The sequence below is a fragment of the Cantharellus anzutake genome, assembly GCF_015039405.1.
Source record: "Cantharellus anzutake strain C23 chromosome Unknown EI90scaffold_11, whole genome shotgun sequence".
NCBI lineage: Eukaryota > Fungi > Basidiomycota > Agaricomycetes > Cantharellales > Hydnaceae > Cantharellus > Cantharellus anzutake.
The window spans coordinates 889,895-906,841 of NW_024066961.1; the positions used below are offsets into that span (position 1 = coordinate 889,895).

The window sequence follows — 16,947 nt, forward strand, 5'->3', positions numbered from 1 at the left end:
CTTGTGGAGGCTACCTCTTGGGCTAGCTGCGTAGGGCAGTGCACTAGTAATGTGGTGCAGCAGGTACTACTTTGCAATCATGCGGCGCCCACTAAGCGAGCTAAGAGAACGTGATGTTACGGATACGGTAGGCGTTGCATGCATGCGGTTACGGTTGCGAGCAAGCGGTGTTTGGAGCCGTGATGAGTATGATCGTGGCAAGGTAACGGGCAAAAGGTAGGGATTGGGCGATTAATTTGGGCTTAATGACTCAATTGGACATCTGATCATGGCATGGCATGGACGAAGCAGAGACTGAGAGGCTACTTACGCGTTGTATACGGACCGGAGAATGGATCGCACGTTTTGTTGACGCGATTTTTGTTCCGCCCCATTACACTAGAGGAAAGTACTACGGAGCACATGGAGAATGAGAATGACGATAAGGTTGCGGAAAAAAAAGGGGGGGGGGTGCTGATCTGGTTGTTAAGAAACACATGACCCCCCTCTGTCATGGGTGCTGTGGGTGTAGCCTCGATTTAGAAAGTGTGCAAGTCATAGAGGGCGTGGTTTTGCAGCTGGGCAGTTGCAGCTGTTTGGACGTTTCGTGAGTAAAAAAATGCCATAGGAGCCATCTGATGATCGCGGGTGGCTCCGTCTTTGCTTGTGATAGTGAAGTAAGAATGGAACTCTGCCCTTGAGGGAAGGTCGAATCAAGACAAATGTTAATGTTGAATGCGGGGGGTTTTTTGTTGATTTGATTGATGACTGCTTATGTAATCGGGTTAAATGGTAATCCCATTCAATATGGTAATAACCCCCGCAAAACCCATTTCACGTGTGATCACCGACTGAATTGAATGGGACGTCTTGTTGCGTGGCACGACTCACGCGGACACGAACAAACTCGAACTACTGAAATGCTCCTTTCCCCGCATCACTAAACCCCCCTTTTTTGCATATAATTACTACTACTGCTACTACTATCGCTTTACTGTTGACCCCCCCGTCTAGTTCAAACTCACCACTTGCTCTCGCTCAAAGCGCTCCTCAAAGCGCTCCACTCACCATTAATACTATAACGACCAAACACGCCCCTCCCCCCTCTTGGCTTGACTCTTCTCTTGAGCTGGTATATCTCCTAGAGAAAGACTTCGTCTGGCTTATACTTTGTAACTCCGTGACACATTCTCGATCCAACTTGTACGACGCGAAGCCTTGTCCCTCGGGGCTAGCTCATCGCAATCCCCCTCCCCCTTTTTTTAAAGACTACTATTAGTACGACCAAGACGATTCAATTCGTCTACGCTCTTCTTCCAACCTCCTATATCGACTTTTGGGGGGGGTTTGACTTGATACCTGAGTCACGCCCTTGGTCTATTTTTTGTGCTTTGATCAGACCCTCTCCAGGTGCTATCGAGTACGCCACCTCTTCAAACACAAACCGTGCAGATGTCAAATCTACTGGCGTTGCGGTGGCTCTTTGGAACTTCACCCCCACCCAGCTCCGTCCGTACCGAACTACTCTCAAACTCTTCTGTATTTCCATCTTCCTCACACTTCGCTCCTCCTCCCCCTCCTCTTACCTCTACTCAATCAACAATGCCACTCCACACCACCACCACGACCTCCTCCTCTTCATCAGCACCCAACCATTCTGCTGCTACCGGTAAAATCAATTCAAAACCACCCACTCCTAAACCCAACAGTACTGAATCACTCTTCCCACAAGAAGATCTAGACGCCCTTCTTGAACAATTCAAATCGTCTTCCTTACCCCTCTCTTCTCGATGGGCCGCTGCAAGCGAGAGAAAAGATTGTAGCGTCACTCCAAATGCCCAGAGCCGCGATGGTGGTGGTGGTGATAATGATCTTGACCAAGGGGGTGACGGTAGTGGACGATCGTTCGTTCAAAAGGATGCGAAGCCGTTTACGGTGTTGGGACTTTGGAGACATGCGTGGTTTTTCGCTGCTAAAGGTATGTTTTATATTCAATTATTCATCCTTTTTTTTTCATTTCACCGATTCATGATCTCTGCACAAACATAACCATACCCTACCCCCCCAGCAAAAGATTTAGCAACCGACATAGCCATTCATCACATCCTAGGCCCCCGTCGACCAACCTGGGGTATCGAAATGACGATTCTAGCTTCTCTCGCCCGTGACTTAGCCTCCAACACGCACCTAGCAGACGTCTCCGTTCTCCGAGCCGCCACGGCGATAGGAGGTTACTTGGCCGCACCTTCCGATGCGTTCATCACGCCCGTGACGTATAAAGTGAGGAAGAGAGGGTTGAAAGGGTTTTTGAAAGTGTGGGATGAGAAGGAGGATGGGAGAAGAGTGTTGGATGGTGAATGGGTCATTGGGAAGAGGTTGTGGGGGAGGTTACAGAGGGAGTGGAGAAGTGCCAGTGTCAAGGGGAAGGAAGGGTTTGGAGAGAGGGTGAAGGTGAAGGAGGGTCATCGTGTGAAGGCTAAGGAGAGGGTTGTTTTGTATATTCATGGAGGTGAGTTTGGGATTTTTTGTTGAGAAGACGCGATGCGAAGAGGAGGCGGGCGTTCCCCTTCGTCGCGCGAATTTTGACTTGGGTTTTTTTCTATTGTGTGAGCGCTTACTGATTATCTCACTCCCTCTTTTCCCTTCTTCAACTTGCGCGCGCCACACATCCCGGACTCGACGGCATACTTTCGTCATCACTCTCTCACACACATAATGTTGGCTTCCACTTTCGTATTAACGGAACGTCATCGCATTTCCCACATTCCACTTAATCCGATGGGCCCCACTTCCATCCCGATTCTAATTCAAATCCCTTCCACTTATAACAATCAGGAGCCTATTACATGGCCTCCGCCTCATCCCACCGTATCGTCACCATCGCGCTCTCCAAATCCCTCGACGCCCGAGTCTTCTCCATCAACTACCGACTCGCCCCCGATACGCGCTTCCCAGGCGCCGTTCACGATTCGGTGGTCGCTTATCTCAGGTTGGTGGAAGATTTGGGGATACCGGCTGGGAACATCATTTTAGCGGGGGATAGTGCTGGTGGAGGGCTATGTCTTGCGCTCATGATGTATTTGAGGGATGAAGGGTATGAGATGCCCGGTGGGGCTATTTTGATGTGTCCTTGGGCTGGTGAGTTGAGGGATGACAATTTCCCTGGTTTTTTTACATCATCTTTTTCCCTACGTGGAACATTGACTTCTTTTTTACGATTTATAGATTTGACGATGTCTTGTGCGTCATGGGAAACGAACGCAGGCCTGGACATCGTCACGTTCCCTACGGACCCCGAGGATCATATGAACCCCGTGGCGTGTTACTTGGGACCTGAGGGGATGAAGAAATACATCACTCATCCGTATGCGAGTCCGTTGTTTGGGGATCTCAGGGGGTTACCGCCTCTGTTGGTTCAATCTGGGGATTGTGAGGTGTTGAGAGATGAGGTTACGCTTTTAGCTCATAAGGCAGCGTTGGCGGGAGTTAAAGTCACGCATGAGGTATATGAGGATGCGGTGAGTCTCTTTTGGGGGGTTGGTGCCTGGCTTTGTTTACTGATGAAAATGGCCCGTTGCATATATATATTATATATATATGACGACTATTTAGATTCATGCATTCCAGTTGTGGCCCTTTTTGGATCAGTCCCGAAAGGCGATCCGTTCGTGTCGATACTTTGTTCTTCATACCCTTCCGGAGATACAACGAGCTGAGGCCGCGGCTAAATCGAAGGTGGCAGGATCATCTCCTTCACCGTCGTCGGCTCCTTCATCTTCTGAGAGGCTCGGAGAAGGTGTGGAGGCTTCGCTCGAGAGGGAGATTGAGGGTGGTGGGAGGATTTTGGTGGTGGATGGGATGGGGGATGTCGAGAGGAGTTTGGGTGAAGGTCCAGAAGGGGAACGTGGGTCTAGTCTTGATGAAGTTGAGAAGCGAAAGGAGAAAGGGGAACGGCGGGTGGAGAAGAAAGGTTCGGAGTGGGATGGAGATTCTGGGGAGGATGAGTATGAAGATGAAGATTTCCCGGGAACTATTAGGTCTTCCAGTGGAACGACGAAGAAGTGTGATGAGGTGGAAGAGAAGGGAGAGGAAAGGGAGAAGGGAAGGGAGGAAGTCAAGGATGCTGTCGTGGAGGGAGAGGCTGTTAGTGATGCTGATGCCTCTTCCTTGCGGGAGTCTTCTATCCTTACACCCACTCCAGACAAGGGAGAATCTTCGCTCTGGAAATCATTCACTTCGAGGTCGTTCTCGAGTATCCAATCAATTGCCCCCTTCTCAGCGACGATAACGCCTTCATCCTCTACTTCCACTGCCACTGCCGAACCTACTAACGCGAGGACACCTAACAGGGCACGTTCTGGTTCCCTCACTCATGGAACGACTCGTCGATTTACCCGACTCAGTTCTACGCCTGGAATCTGTATGCCAATGCCCAGTGCTACGACTCTGCATGACCCCTTTGCTAATACCACTACCACTTCGATGAGTCCTGCCACCGCCAATGGTACGACGATGACAACACCCGCCTGCAGCAGCAGCAGCAGCAGTGGTGCTAGTAATGACATGTCACCGAGGGCACGAACGACGAGTCATCCGGATATGGTAAAGTTGTTGAAAGAATTCGCGATGACTGGACCTGCGAATGCGACGAGTACGTTTGGGTATCGATACGTTGACGGTGATGGGTGATGGACGTGGGGTCCCTTTTCTTTTTCCCTTTGTGCATTGATGGCTTCTTTTTAATGATTTGGACATAGTACTAGTGGTATATAACTTGGCAGGATACCCAGGTAGTACCATACATATATGCATTATACTTAATTACAGTAGTTGCCATATGTATGTATACATGTATGTACACATTGCAAAGAAAAATGGTTTTCTAGTGGCGGGGTTCTTGTGCCCGGTTTCTTTAACCTACTTGTCAAACAATAATATAATGAGCGGTCCCCCCCGCCCACCCGCTCTAACTAATTAGCGTGCTTGCGAGCATGTTGTGAAGAAACAAAAAATGAAAAGTTACTTTTAATGAACAACCAAATCCAATATCGAGCACGCAAGGTCAATCTCCCAAGCGTCGGGATAAAACTCCCGGAGACAAAAAATGAGAAAGGATAGAAAGAAGGGGAGGAGGGAGGAGGGGAGAGAGAGGGAAAAAAAAAAACCAGGATTCCCATGTAGTCCCCTACCATGGTACTAACTAAGCGGTACTCGGCTTGACTTCGCAGATCGAACGGGATGCGGTGTTTCCCGAGTCCTATGGCCGTGGATATTCAATCATACATTTTAGGTCTGATGATGAGTTAAGTAGAGGTGGCTGTGTAGCATCTCATAGCCTAAACCAGTTTTTTCTTCGACCTGACGGCTTTCCAGATACTAAAGGTCTGGTTGTTATCTCCTATAATTCATGGGACAAGGCCGTTGCATAGACGTTGCCACTAGGAGATAGCAGGTGTTGTCACAAAGTGGTTTTTATCTTCAACATTGAACCACTTTTCATCTTTGTCCTCGCTAAAAGTGGGCTCGAGGCCGGCCTAAGATATTTTTCGAATACATCGACAGCCTCAGCTAAGTAAGTAAGGTAAGCAGGGTAGAGAGAGCAAGTTCTGGCCTTATGCACGCTACGCGTTCATGGAGGTCAGCTGCAACAAGGTAGTACATCTTGAAGCACCCACGCTCGAGTCGTAGGTTCAGCGGCTGGGGGTAACTAGTCCATGTACCTCATAAGGCTGATACTCGTAGAGAAGTTCTTTTTCTTCAGGGGTTTGAGTCGCCAAGATACACATTTCCAAGGTAGTCACAATACCGTAGCGATGGGGAGATTAAGTCCAACAATGATAAGGAATCTTGGCACTACAAAACAACAACCGGGACACAACAGCGAAAACGCAGCGGCGGTTTCCTTTCCAGAAGGGCAACAAACAGCCCACACAACACTGTGAAGATCCATGACCGGACACGTTCAGGTCCCCTCACCTATCGTGCGACTTGTCGATTCACCCAGCTCAGTTCCATGCTATGCCGATTGCCCAGCGCTACGACTACTTATGCATGCCCCCTTTACTATTATAGTAATGACATGTCGCCGGGGGCGCGGCATGTCATTGACGGAATTTGCGATGACTGGAGCTGAGAATGCAACGACAATGATGGACCAAGGAGGCAGCTGGTAGCACGGTGAATTCGGTGTGCCGGTGTGAAGATTAGGGGCCATAGTAGTCACGATGAGTGGCTCGTTAGTTGGTCTTGGCTGCTTGGCTCCGCGCGTACAGAGTACTTCTCCTTTCTCCCTTCTCCCGTGGGGGTATTTCCTAATTAGCAGCAGATAATTAATGCGACATGTATATTGCAATGTGTCATGATTTTCTACTCCGTAGCGGGTTCTTTCCCTGTCTAACCGACCGTCAAATAAGTCCCAGCTCTAACTAACGTGTGAAAAGAAAAAAATCTAATTCAAGGTCAATCTACATATACGGGCTCTATATAAGGCCCCCGGAAGAGAAGGGAGTAAGTGCGTGGAGAGGGAGAGAAAAAGAGAAACCGCAGCATTTGGGATTCCCATGTGGGGATCCACCATGGTACTAACCAAACGGCACTCAGCCTAACTTTGCAGATCGAACGGGATGCGGTGCTTCCTGAGCCCCATGGCCACGGATATTAGATATCCAATTGTGACGTCCCATAATCATTAGAATCCGGTCGCAACACATCCATTACTGTAAGACAGCGCCGATACAAGGACCCAATATGTAGACCGACATCGAACTTCTTTCATCCCCTGTTCCCGCTAATTAGTGGCTTGGATTGTCGTTTGAATGCGCTCATAGTTCCTGTCAGCTGAGCAACAGAGGAAGCTGACGCTGGCGACAGCATCAAGATCACGACCAATCAATCTGTGAACACCCTCGCGCGCGTATCCACAGAGAAGGTTGATGGTAACAAGCCAGCCTTGAGTGCCATACATCAGCTAGTCGAAGACTGAGACAGGACCCGAATGTCATGTCCACCGTTCAAGTTGGAGGTTAGGCTAGTTGCCATAAAGTCGAGACAATGGAGATAGGGGCAACTACTCCTAAAGGTGCTAAAGCCTGTGGAGATGTACGGGCTGGACACTTGATCTCGTGGTAGTGTTCGGCACTACCAGATGGAACATTTGTATGTCGACATAACCAACATCGACCACATTGGTGCATCCACAGCTGGTCTGCAGGGAATGAAATAACCCAAGTTGAGGTAGAAGGAGAAAAGAAAAAAAACTACAGCACTTAGGATTCCCATGTAGTCCCCTACCATGGTACTAACTAAGTAGTGCTTGGCTTAACTTCGCAGATCGAACGGGATGCGGTGCTTCCCAAGCCCTATGGCCGTAGACACTAAAGGACTAATTATAATCAGTAACATGGGTGTCAGAAAGCAGTGTTAATACAAAGATCCAAAATGTGGATTTATTTATCCTCGATATTCTCTTTCACCCCCCAACGTAGAGGAAGCAAGTGCTGACCACATCAAGATCATACTTGATCAATCCATGAGTTTCCTACATGCACGTCCATGCGGACCAGCGGTGGCCACGTCCTGACGTTCGGGTTACAGGTGGCTCCGAGATATACGGGTCCAAAGCATTACGGTACGTACCATGCACAGCGATGTGGAAATCGAGTCCAACAAGAACGAGTCTTGGGATTGCACAAAGGAACCAGGGCACAACGACTACGGAGGAACGCCAAAAGGGGCAACAAGCAGTTCATACAACTAGGTCGGAGCAATCAGTTCGTCGTGCACGGATGCGTAGTAGAACCCCTGCCCTCGGACTACGTTAGTCTCTCACATGGAACAACAAGATTCAAAGCAAAACTGCGATTAGATAGGTTGCAGACAGGACTGGTGTGCCTACGATGTGCACGAATCGAGAAATGAATGGGAATGAGACAGTGTAAATGGCTAGGCTAAAAAAAAAAAACAACCCAAACCTGAGACTTAGCTTCTGCAGAAATTGACATGATTCTGTTCGTTTCTGAGTGAAAAGCCAAAGAATCGCGTACCTTCGCGTCGAACCGTTACCTTAGTGAATCATTGTGGCGGTGGGGTTTTCCATCTTCCTGCAAAAATTAGTTTGGACGTAAAAGAAGCTTAAGGCGCACGCAGTGACAAGCCACCATCCCCATTGAGTGCCGCACCGGGCTTCCACCATAAATTGAACATCTTTTTTACTAAGCCGCGGTCGAAAATTGAGATAGGATCCGTTCGTCGTTAGGTAACACAGGGGGCTGAGTTGGTCCCGCCAGAATAATGGAGACAAAGACACGATGTTGGGCCAACTACCACAAGGAGTGATGATCTGCGAAAGCCGGTGGAAGTTGTGTGAGTTGGACAGCCGGTTCCAAGTCGTGGTAGCGCTTGGCATCCCCCGATGAAATGTTTAGGCCGGACCGGATCTGTAAGACTCAGAGGGGGAATGAGTGAAAGAAAGTGGAAGGAGAAAAGAAAAAAGGAACCACGGCACTTAGGATTCCCATGTAGTCCCCTACCACGGTACTAACTAAGCGGTGCTCGACTTCACTTCGCAGATCGGACGGGATGCGGTACTTTCTGAGCCCTATGGCCGTGGATGACAGTGAGTTAGTCGTTATGTCCTATGAGCATATGAGGCTACTGAACATACCTAGACACTTCTAAAATGAATTTATCATTTACATTAGACCTCTTCCACCCCTGAGCGATTGGGTAGTATAGTCATAGTCAAGCTTGCTTTGCTGAATGATCAAGCAGTGACTGAGTGCTCATCGCCCAGGTCATCGGAGTTGAAAACATATGGCATATGTTATACGATGTGCATGCAGTTGCACTCAATCTAACGTTGTTGATACGTCGAAGGGTTCCATACCAGGCGTTCTTTTAGCTCCAAACGTCAGGATGCTACGATGATAGTGTATTCATGTGCCCGGCGGGGCGGAGAAATATCCCCTTAATCTTGATGGGCAGGGGCTTGAATCTTCGATGCGCACGCGTGTCCAAAGCAGTTACGATATTGTGGTGGTAATTGGGATTGAGACTAGCGATGATTTGAAAGATCTTGGCATCGCGAAGGGGACCTGGGCACAACAGCTGTAGAAGAAACGCAGCAACGTTTGTCACAAGGAGCAGGTACCATTCTGCTAGGATCCATTGCACAATTCGTTTCCGACGTCGCGGGCGCGCGGAGTAATCGACCCAGCAGGGCACTCAAAAACTACGTTTACTGCCCCACATGAAACAAGATTGGACTCTGATCAGATACACGCGTTGCGACCACGACAATAGTGTACTTACGTGCGAATCGAGAAACTCATCAAGAAGCATGTGCATCGGCACGCTGAGGCCCAGGCCAAAAAAAAACACTCAAACTTGAGGCTAGCTACAGCTGCTTTTTCTTCCGGAGGGGGTTAACATGAGTCCGTCCGTCCCTGCGTGAACGAGCAGATGATATATCTGCCTAGCTTCCCAGACTCATGGTGGAAGTTCCACGTGAGATATCTCACCCCTTGCGCCGGGTGTTCTTGGCCGCATAAATTAATGTGAAGCTTGGTGTGAAGGGTCGGCAGTGACAGACCACCCTTGAGTACCACATCGGACTTCCATCGTGAGAGTGAATATATGGTAAGTAGCATGGCCACCAGTCCAAATCTCAGGCACTGAGACAGGATTTAAATGTAGTGTTTGAGGATTGCCATAGAATCGAGTTAATGGTTCGAGATCGATAGGAAAGGGTCAGCAATGTCGGCAACCGCCACATCGATGATATCCATTTCGGTCCTGATAACAAGATCGACGTCTGAGAGGGACTGAGACCATTGGCATGAATAGGGAGCAGCAAAAGTGAAGCTAGGAAATTCGCCTGCGCATTGGGGACATGATCCAGTTGAACCCTTATCTAGGGCCAGCCATTATAACGTTTGGCATCCTAGCTCAGAATCGAATATTCGTATATCAACACGACCAATGATATACTACCAAAATAGCGAGCTGGGGGCATTGTTCTCCCTCTGAGGACGAAAATAGTAAGATAGTTGGTGCAATACAGCTAGTATACTGTATGCGGACCGTCTAGCATTACGACGTAAGAACCAAAGTGCGAGCTGTTCAGCCATTCCAGGCGGCCGGACGATAAGCCCTGTCCGCTTTGCAGATTCACTGCATTGTGTTCAAATCACGAGCAACCGGCGTGGAAGGGTATATCAGTCGCGCAGTGTCTTTAGAGCGTGCCCATTTGTGAAACGTCTAACGGCTGGGAATGGAATGATGCCAGTTTGCAGTGCTGCAGCCTAATGGTCGGAGAGGGTGGTGTCCACTCGGCGTGGATCGAATGAGGGGATCGCGAGCGGAAACGGACTACTGTATGCAAACTCAAGATCCCCGGGACGGACACGTGCATAATAGCCAAATGCTCCGGGATGAAAGTTTGGATGCCGTCGAATTCGAAAATAGCGATGCAGCCTTGAAGTGGCAAGAGTACTTACTGATAAGGATGTTCCAAATGTTCCCAAATGAATGAAAGCCTTGATGAATAGACCATATCGCGATGTCCTCCGCAACCCATCGGATTGGGTACGGAGTTCCTGAAGGGGTAAAATGGGGCCCAACTTCCTCAAAAAAGATCAAGAGGATAGGGAGGAACAGGTGGAAGATAGGTGGTCGGGTTGTTTTGCTAGCTGCGCTTACGAGGGCGTATGTGCTTTCAAGTGGGCCCTCGGTATGTACTGTCCTTGAAATGATTCGGCCTGCAGGGGTGTGCTTCGAGAACCAGTTTTCAGCTGGTAAAGTGATGGTGCATGATGCCGGAAGAAAAAAAACTTGACTATCTGGGAAACGGGATAGAAAGGTCTTTGGAAACAAAGTGCTTCGCCCCTCTCTCCACTGACCAGCTCACTGCGTCAGAGTTGTAAAACGTTTCTCCGATCTGCGTGGTGAGTGGGGAACGGCCGCCTCTTGCGTAAGAGAACAGCCACCATAAGTAATTTAATTCATCCAAGACTGGGACGGTCCTCAACTTGTGATTCCCTAATAATTAACAACGTCAAAGGAACCATCACCCTCCATCTCTCTTTCTCTCTCTTTCTCCCTCTCTCCATCCTAATTTCTTTCTCGGCGATGCCAAAACTCGTCGATGCCGAAATCGATATCCAATCTCCATCTTTGGTCTTCACCGTCCCCGTGCTTTTCTTCGTCTCATTAGCAGCCGCATACCTCCCTGTGGCTTCACAACGTTCCACGCTTTTCCGTGTACCAAAAATATGCTTCTTCTTGGCCAAGTACTTTGGTACAGGTAGGACAGACTCCTTGATTTTTGCTGATTCATCCTCGATTCGCTGACAATATTGCTGTCTCTAGGGGTGATACTATCTACCGCTTTGACGCATCTTCTTAATGATGGTTTTGTCAAACTGGGCTCGGTCCGGTGGCTCGGGTTCAAGCATTGGCCTGGTATGATCGTGTAAGTGTTCTCAAGTCCGAATGACCAAAGCGCGGTCTCTCATTTTAGCCACAGTCTCCTCTCCATAATAGCCATATTCCTAGTCGATTGTCAGTCACTCTCTTTTAAAACAAAAGCCTCCGTGCTAAACTTCCTGGGTCGCGATCATTAACATTCATCATCATTATTTAGTTTGTTCCGACGCCTATGTCCGATATCTTGAGAATCGAGTGCTAACCGCCGGTTTGGAAGATCGTGAGCGGAACACTTCTGAACAGTCATGGTTCTCTTCCGATTCCAAGGCACGCCAAGATGGCACTAGCACGCCTGGCAGTTCACTCACCGCACTGGAAGATACGCCATTGCTTGAAAGTGGCAGTATTCCCGAGGTTGAACTGATTCAACAAAAGGGAGATGTCGTAGGTTTGCTTGTAAGCTCTTGTCTCAACTCCCGTAAGAAGGTTTTCATGCTGATCTTGGTACCCTTTCCCTTTTCCTCTGTCTTTAGACTTTGCAAATTGGGGTTGTGATGCATTCCATCGTGCTCGGTTTCACACTTGGGGTTGCAACGGACGCCAAATTCACATCTCTCCTCCCGGCCATCATCTTCCATCAAATATTTGAAGGATTTGCCGTAGGCACACAACTTGCGGCTTTCGCTGCACCCAGGACAACGCGCCGCCGCACTGGGAGGAACGGAGAAAGGGCGAATGTGATCCAAACCGCTGATCTATCAATGGATCGTTCCCGATCCAGCACAACATCATCGACCCGATTAAACTCACCGTCACCTATTCCCCAAACTCGAGCCCAACTATTATTACCGCCGATTCTAGCTTTGTTCTTCGCCGTCCCAATCCCCCTCACGATCCTCATCATCTCTTCCATTCCTCAACTTCGCCCTCCAACACCATCATCCATCTCATCTTTCCCAATTTCGAAAATGCTCGAGTCAACTCTGTCATCACTATCATCAGCATCATCGCGAGCAAGAACCGATGTATTACAAGGAATTACTTGCGCCGTGAGCGCTGGTCTGCTCATCTTTGTGGCGTTAGTCGAGCTTGTTGCGGGGCAATTTAGATATGATCCCGAGCTTCAGCGCGAGAGTCTCAGGAAGCAATTTGGTGCTGTGGCCGCTTTTATTGCTGGGTGTATCGGAATGGGGATCATACCTTGATTTTCGCCTTCCATTGTTAGACGTTGAGATACTAACTACCTGCCACCTTCCCCCCCCCCCCCCCCTGACTCGCTTTCAATCCCAATCACGAACCAGATTTGTTATCGTACCCATTATTTTTTTCCGGTTCTTTTCTGCATTATGTATTGTACTTCGATTTTGTACATTAATTTCACAGCAATGAAGCCGCGTCCGTGCGGTTAGTACGTGTGTTTGGACGAAAAGGAAGACGGGACATCGAGCGTTAGGGGGCGTTCGCCGATCCCTGGAACTGAAAGAAGAAAGGAACGAGAAGAGGCAGAGAGAGAGTAAGGAAGAAAGGAAGAAAAAAAAAAAAGGAACCACGACACTTAGGATCCCCATGTAGTCCCCTTCCATAGTACTAACTAAGCAACACTCGACTTAACTTCGCAGATCAGACGGGATGCAGTGCTTTCCAAGTCCTATGGCCACGGATGACCAAAGCCCATCGAGTTTGCAAGAAGTTCATAAAGTTCTTCACACATCATCAACACGTCGAGATCCCAACCATAAAACCAGGTCCCAGTACCCCCCTCGCCGCTCAGTGAAAACCACTCCAGAGGTTACTGGCTCTTTTGATCTTGAGGGCATAGCGAGGAAGTGTTTTATGAGTAAGAGGAAATTAAGCCCTGATCAACTGATTGGGTAAATAGTGAGGTGGTCGAATTGCTCTCAACCACCTCGATCTTCCTCGGGGATTCCTGATGGCAGGTGGTAAATACTCAACTCTACAACTCCGAGATGAAAAAGCGTGCCAAATCATACTCGTCTGGAACAATCATGCTCAGTTGAATTCTCTTCGATAGATACAGGAAAATGCGTTGGTTGCCAGAACCTGAAGTGGTTCCGTTTAGTACGTGGTGGAGGTTGCCTCAGATACATTCATTCTGATGCGGAGTGAAAGCAAACAAAGGGACTACGGAAAGGGCGAAATCAAAAAGTCTCTTGTCGAAACGCTGAGCACTTATTTTGTCCGACCCGGAACTAAATGACAATCCAAGGGAAGGGCAACGAAACTTCGCGATTTCCCCCTCTGACAGTGGATATACGCGCAAGGTAAATAGGAAGAAATTGCAATTGACCACGAACATCCTAAACGACTTGGCTAAGATCAACAACAATTGGGGCTGTCTGCTGGCCTTGGAGAAGGATTCGAGTCCCATCTTTGCTGGACCGAGGGCTGTACATAAAGGTAGGATCAGACGGCACTTGATCACCATACCAAACACCTAGACCGTGACCGTGGCCACCAGAAGAAACATGTGGTTGATACTCCATGGGAATAACGAATTCTAATTTTCCATTGAAGAACATTGGTAGCCCAGTGAGTCGTCCACTGGCTCGGAACAGTGGGGATCTTCCTGCAGCGGATGAATGGATGTCAAACTCCTCCTCGTCCTTGCTTTGTGAGAGAACATAAAATGGGCGCTTGATCCAGGACTCGTCCTGCAAGTTATGGACCGCATCTGTTTTGGAATGATGTCTATCTGCTGCGCTGCCTTCTGTCATGGGAAGGGTAGGTCGAGCGGATACAGGATCAGGGATGTGATAAGAGCAGGCAGGGGGAACAGCGGGATTCATGATCCAAAATCTGAAGTCTGTCACGCGATAATGCGCAATGAGCTCACCCGAGTCTGTCGACCAGGTGAAAGCGCTGAGGCCATTGAAAGCACCGATATAATGTGCTCCCGGAGAAAACCCAAGCGTGCGACGATGAGGAATAGCAAGCGTGTCACGGCGAGGAGAATCATCTGATTGGGAAGGAGGAGAAGCGAGGAGCTGCATGTGCGGGTTGTCCAGAATGGATATGAGAGTCAAGTTGTTGTACCACGTGTTATCAGTGTTCCATGGGGCTCGTATGATAAACAATCCGTTATCTGATACTCGAGTTACAGCAGGAATAGGACCATTGGGAAGAGTACCAAGATTAATGGGGGTCATATCGTGGCTAAGGATGGTGACGTTCCCCTCATTGTCCTCAGCAGCAACTCGGTGGCTGCCATGGACAAATTCGATCCAGACTGGGTGGTTGGGTGAATCAAGCTGGAATCGGGAGATCGTGCGCTGATGGTCGATATCAGCAAGCTCAATGATGCCACTGCCAATACCGAGAGCTATATGATGACCATCGAGGGAGAGCGCTGCACATGTCACAATACCGTTACGAATATCAGGATCGTTGAATTGGGCATCATAATCATCCTGACGACTACCAGCCTTCTTTGGAAAATTAGGTAGCTTCGCCTCCATGACCATTCGAGCATCGAGTAAATCCTCACTCAATGGGATTCTGTGCCCGGAAAACTCGCCGGAAATGGTGAAGATTCGGAAAGGATCAGAGAGGTGGCCATACAATTTGTGAAAAGGTGATGAAGATGGGGTGAAAGGAAGGCTTGATCGATGGAGGTGCCATGGTGCCGAAGAAAACACAAAAGGCATGTCGGACTCCCAAGACGTGTGCAGTACAAATTGCTTTTTTTGAGCTTCTTTCAAAAGTTTGAATGAATCGCAATTCTGTTAAAAATGACATCATACTAAAATAATCGCGACACAATGATTTTTATTTACCTTGAATCCATCAAATCCATCAGGGAATCCTTTACCATATTCACTGTTTGACGTCAGGTGCATAAATGTAACCAAGTTTCGCGTGAGGAATGTATTAAACTCGTTCTGCAAATTGGACTCTTGTGCAAAGAGTTGTGAGGGGTCCAAGTGTCCTAATAAGTATTCACGAGTATATCGGAGATGATGAGGGAGACAACGTTTTCTCTCCCAAAAATCTCCCCATGTCCATTCATCTCCTAAAGGGAGAATGGTGGGCTCCCCAAACACATCCCGCTCACAACTATTATTGAAAAATCGGAGGAGTGGCAGTCCGATAAAATACTTGTTCGCATCCTTGATAAAGAATACTTGGTCATTCTCACTACCAATCGAATCCCCTGTTATAAACTCCTTCATCGTTGCATGATAGAATTTGACGCCCTGCATTTTCTTGGAGGAACTTTCTGGAGGGACTTCCGAAAAACGTTCCAAGCCACTTTCTGAAGAAAGATCGACAATTGAGCCAATTGGTTCCAATATGGCTAGGACCTCTTCCTCGGCAATTCCTGACAGCTGCGATATAAAAAACACACTTAGTGGTTCGAATGCTGCATTGATTATGGCAACCACGTGGCGATACTTCTCAGCAATATCTTTACGGACTCCAGATGAGCCGACTATATAGGCACGACGAAGCACACGCAGGTACTCCAAATTGACGTCGACAGGGGCATCGGTGAGATCACGAAAGTATTCGAACTCGGATTGAAGAGTTGCACCACGATGAGTTTGAAGGCAGACATCCCGGACCCGGATTGAGGCGATAATCGGCAATCCACGACACACTGAGACAAACGCATTGACTTCTTCTTTTGATGGTTTCCAGGAAGAGTCATCGATGCAATCCCGAAGGCCTTCCTCCACAATGCGGTGGATAGTGTGGAACTTCTCTTCCTCAGCGACAATGTCCACATCTTCACAGGGTATAGCAAGACCCTGAGCTCGAGCTTTAACCCAAGCTGACACAACAGATGACTCTGGCCGACAGCTGACCAACACGGCAAATGCGGCAGGCAGCTCATCAAGGATAAGTACTAGCTTCATTAGGGACGTAAGTTCCTCCTGAGTCCCGCACTCGTCTAGTCCGTCCAAGATGATCATGGAGCGCTCCTCGCCCAAAGATAAGAGTTTGTGCATGGGATCAATAATCCAAGCTCTCATTTGCTTCTCCAGAGTGGAGCCAAGAACACCCTTCAATGATGAAGGCTGTCGGAGTCGACTGACAAGAAGACCCTCGTACTCGGTGTTAAACATGGCAAGCTGATGTGCAAGAGTAGAGGGAAAGTGTTCAATCGAAGCAAGTCCTGCGCCCTTCCGATTTTTGTCCCAGAAGAAAGATGCTGCCAAGCGACTCTGTTCGTAAAGAGTCGACGCGACACTCATTGATATAGCGGTCTTTCCAGTTCCCGGAGAGCCGCGAAGCCAGACAAATCGGAGCTCCCGTTTCTCCAAGTGATTGAGTATCGATTCCTGAATCCGGACACAGGTGTTTTCCAGGCATTCCGACTTGCTTTCCACCGCAGAGAATTCCGCCTTTGCTTTGTAGAGTTTCGAGAGCTCACCTGAAATATCATTAAATTCCAGGCAGTGAAATCGGAGAAAACCAACGAACGGTCTACCGATGACTGGATTGTATGGAGGAGATTTAGAGTTGTCGCAGCGGTCTATGCAGTATATCAGTCGTCGGAAGTCCGAACATCAACGAAACGAA

General features: G+C 48.5%; 4 protein-coding genes across 4 annotated transcripts; 2 read left to right on the plus strand and 2 right to left on the minus strand.

Annotated features, from left to right (window-relative positions):
* Positions 1-1,581: 1,581 nt before the first annotated feature.
* EI90DRAFT_3014212 (uncharacterized protein) lies at positions 1,582-4,668 on the plus strand (the record flags this gene model as incomplete). Its single annotated transcript, XM_039056754.1, has 5 exons — positions 1,582-1,957; positions 2,048-2,488; positions 2,815-3,117; positions 3,205-3,497; positions 3,592-4,668. 5 exons carry the CDS (start codon positions 1,582-1,584, stop codon positions 4,666-4,668), a joined length of 2,490 nt encoding a protein of 829 aa, XP_038919282.1.
* A 6,325-nt stretch (positions 4,669-10,993) lies between these two features.
* On the plus strand, positions 10,994-12,646 carry EI90DRAFT_179234 (ZIP zinc transporter-domain-containing protein). Its single transcript, XM_039052205.1, has 5 exons — positions 10,994-11,281; positions 11,347-11,449; positions 11,504-11,538; positions 11,621-11,859; positions 11,937-12,646. Exons 1-5 carry the CDS (start codon positions 11,107-11,109, stop codon positions 12,606-12,608), a joined length of 1,224 nt encoding a protein of 407 aa, XP_038919283.1. The 5' UTR covers positions 10,994-11,106; the 3' UTR covers positions 12,609-12,646.
* A 992-nt stretch (positions 12,647-13,638) lies between these two features.
* EI90DRAFT_3045857 (uncharacterized protein) lies at positions 13,639-16,094 on the minus strand (the record flags this gene model as incomplete). The annotated part of the gene is made up of 2 exons (XM_039059436.1): positions 13,639-15,143; positions 15,198-16,094. Coding segments are annotated over 2 exons (2,319 nt in total), but the record flags the coding sequence as incomplete, so codon positions are not given.
* Positions 16,095-16,430: 336 nt separating this feature from the next.
* On the minus strand, positions 16,431-16,742 carry EI90DRAFT_2872898 (uncharacterized protein; the record flags this gene model as incomplete). Its single annotated transcript, XM_039053862.1, has 1 exon — positions 16,431-16,742. A coding segment is annotated over one exon (312 nt), but the record flags the coding sequence as incomplete, so codon positions are not given.
* Positions 16,743-16,947: the final 205 nt, after the last annotated feature.

Bases quoted from the DNA above. Each gene is read 5' to 3' on its own strand.
- EI90DRAFT_179234 (XM_039052205.1), top strand. From the start codon at position 11,107: ATGCCAAAACTCGTCGATGCCGAAATCGATATCCAATCTCCATCTTTG. The intron at 11,450-11,503 runs GTAAGTGTTCTC...TTTTAGCCACAG, and splicing joins CATTGGCCTGGTATGATCGT to TCTCCTCTCCATAATAGCCA. The intron at 11,860-11,936 runs GTAAGCTCTTGT...CTCTGTCTTTAG, and splicing joins GAGATGTCGTAGGTTTGCTT to ACTTTGCAAATTGGGGTTGT.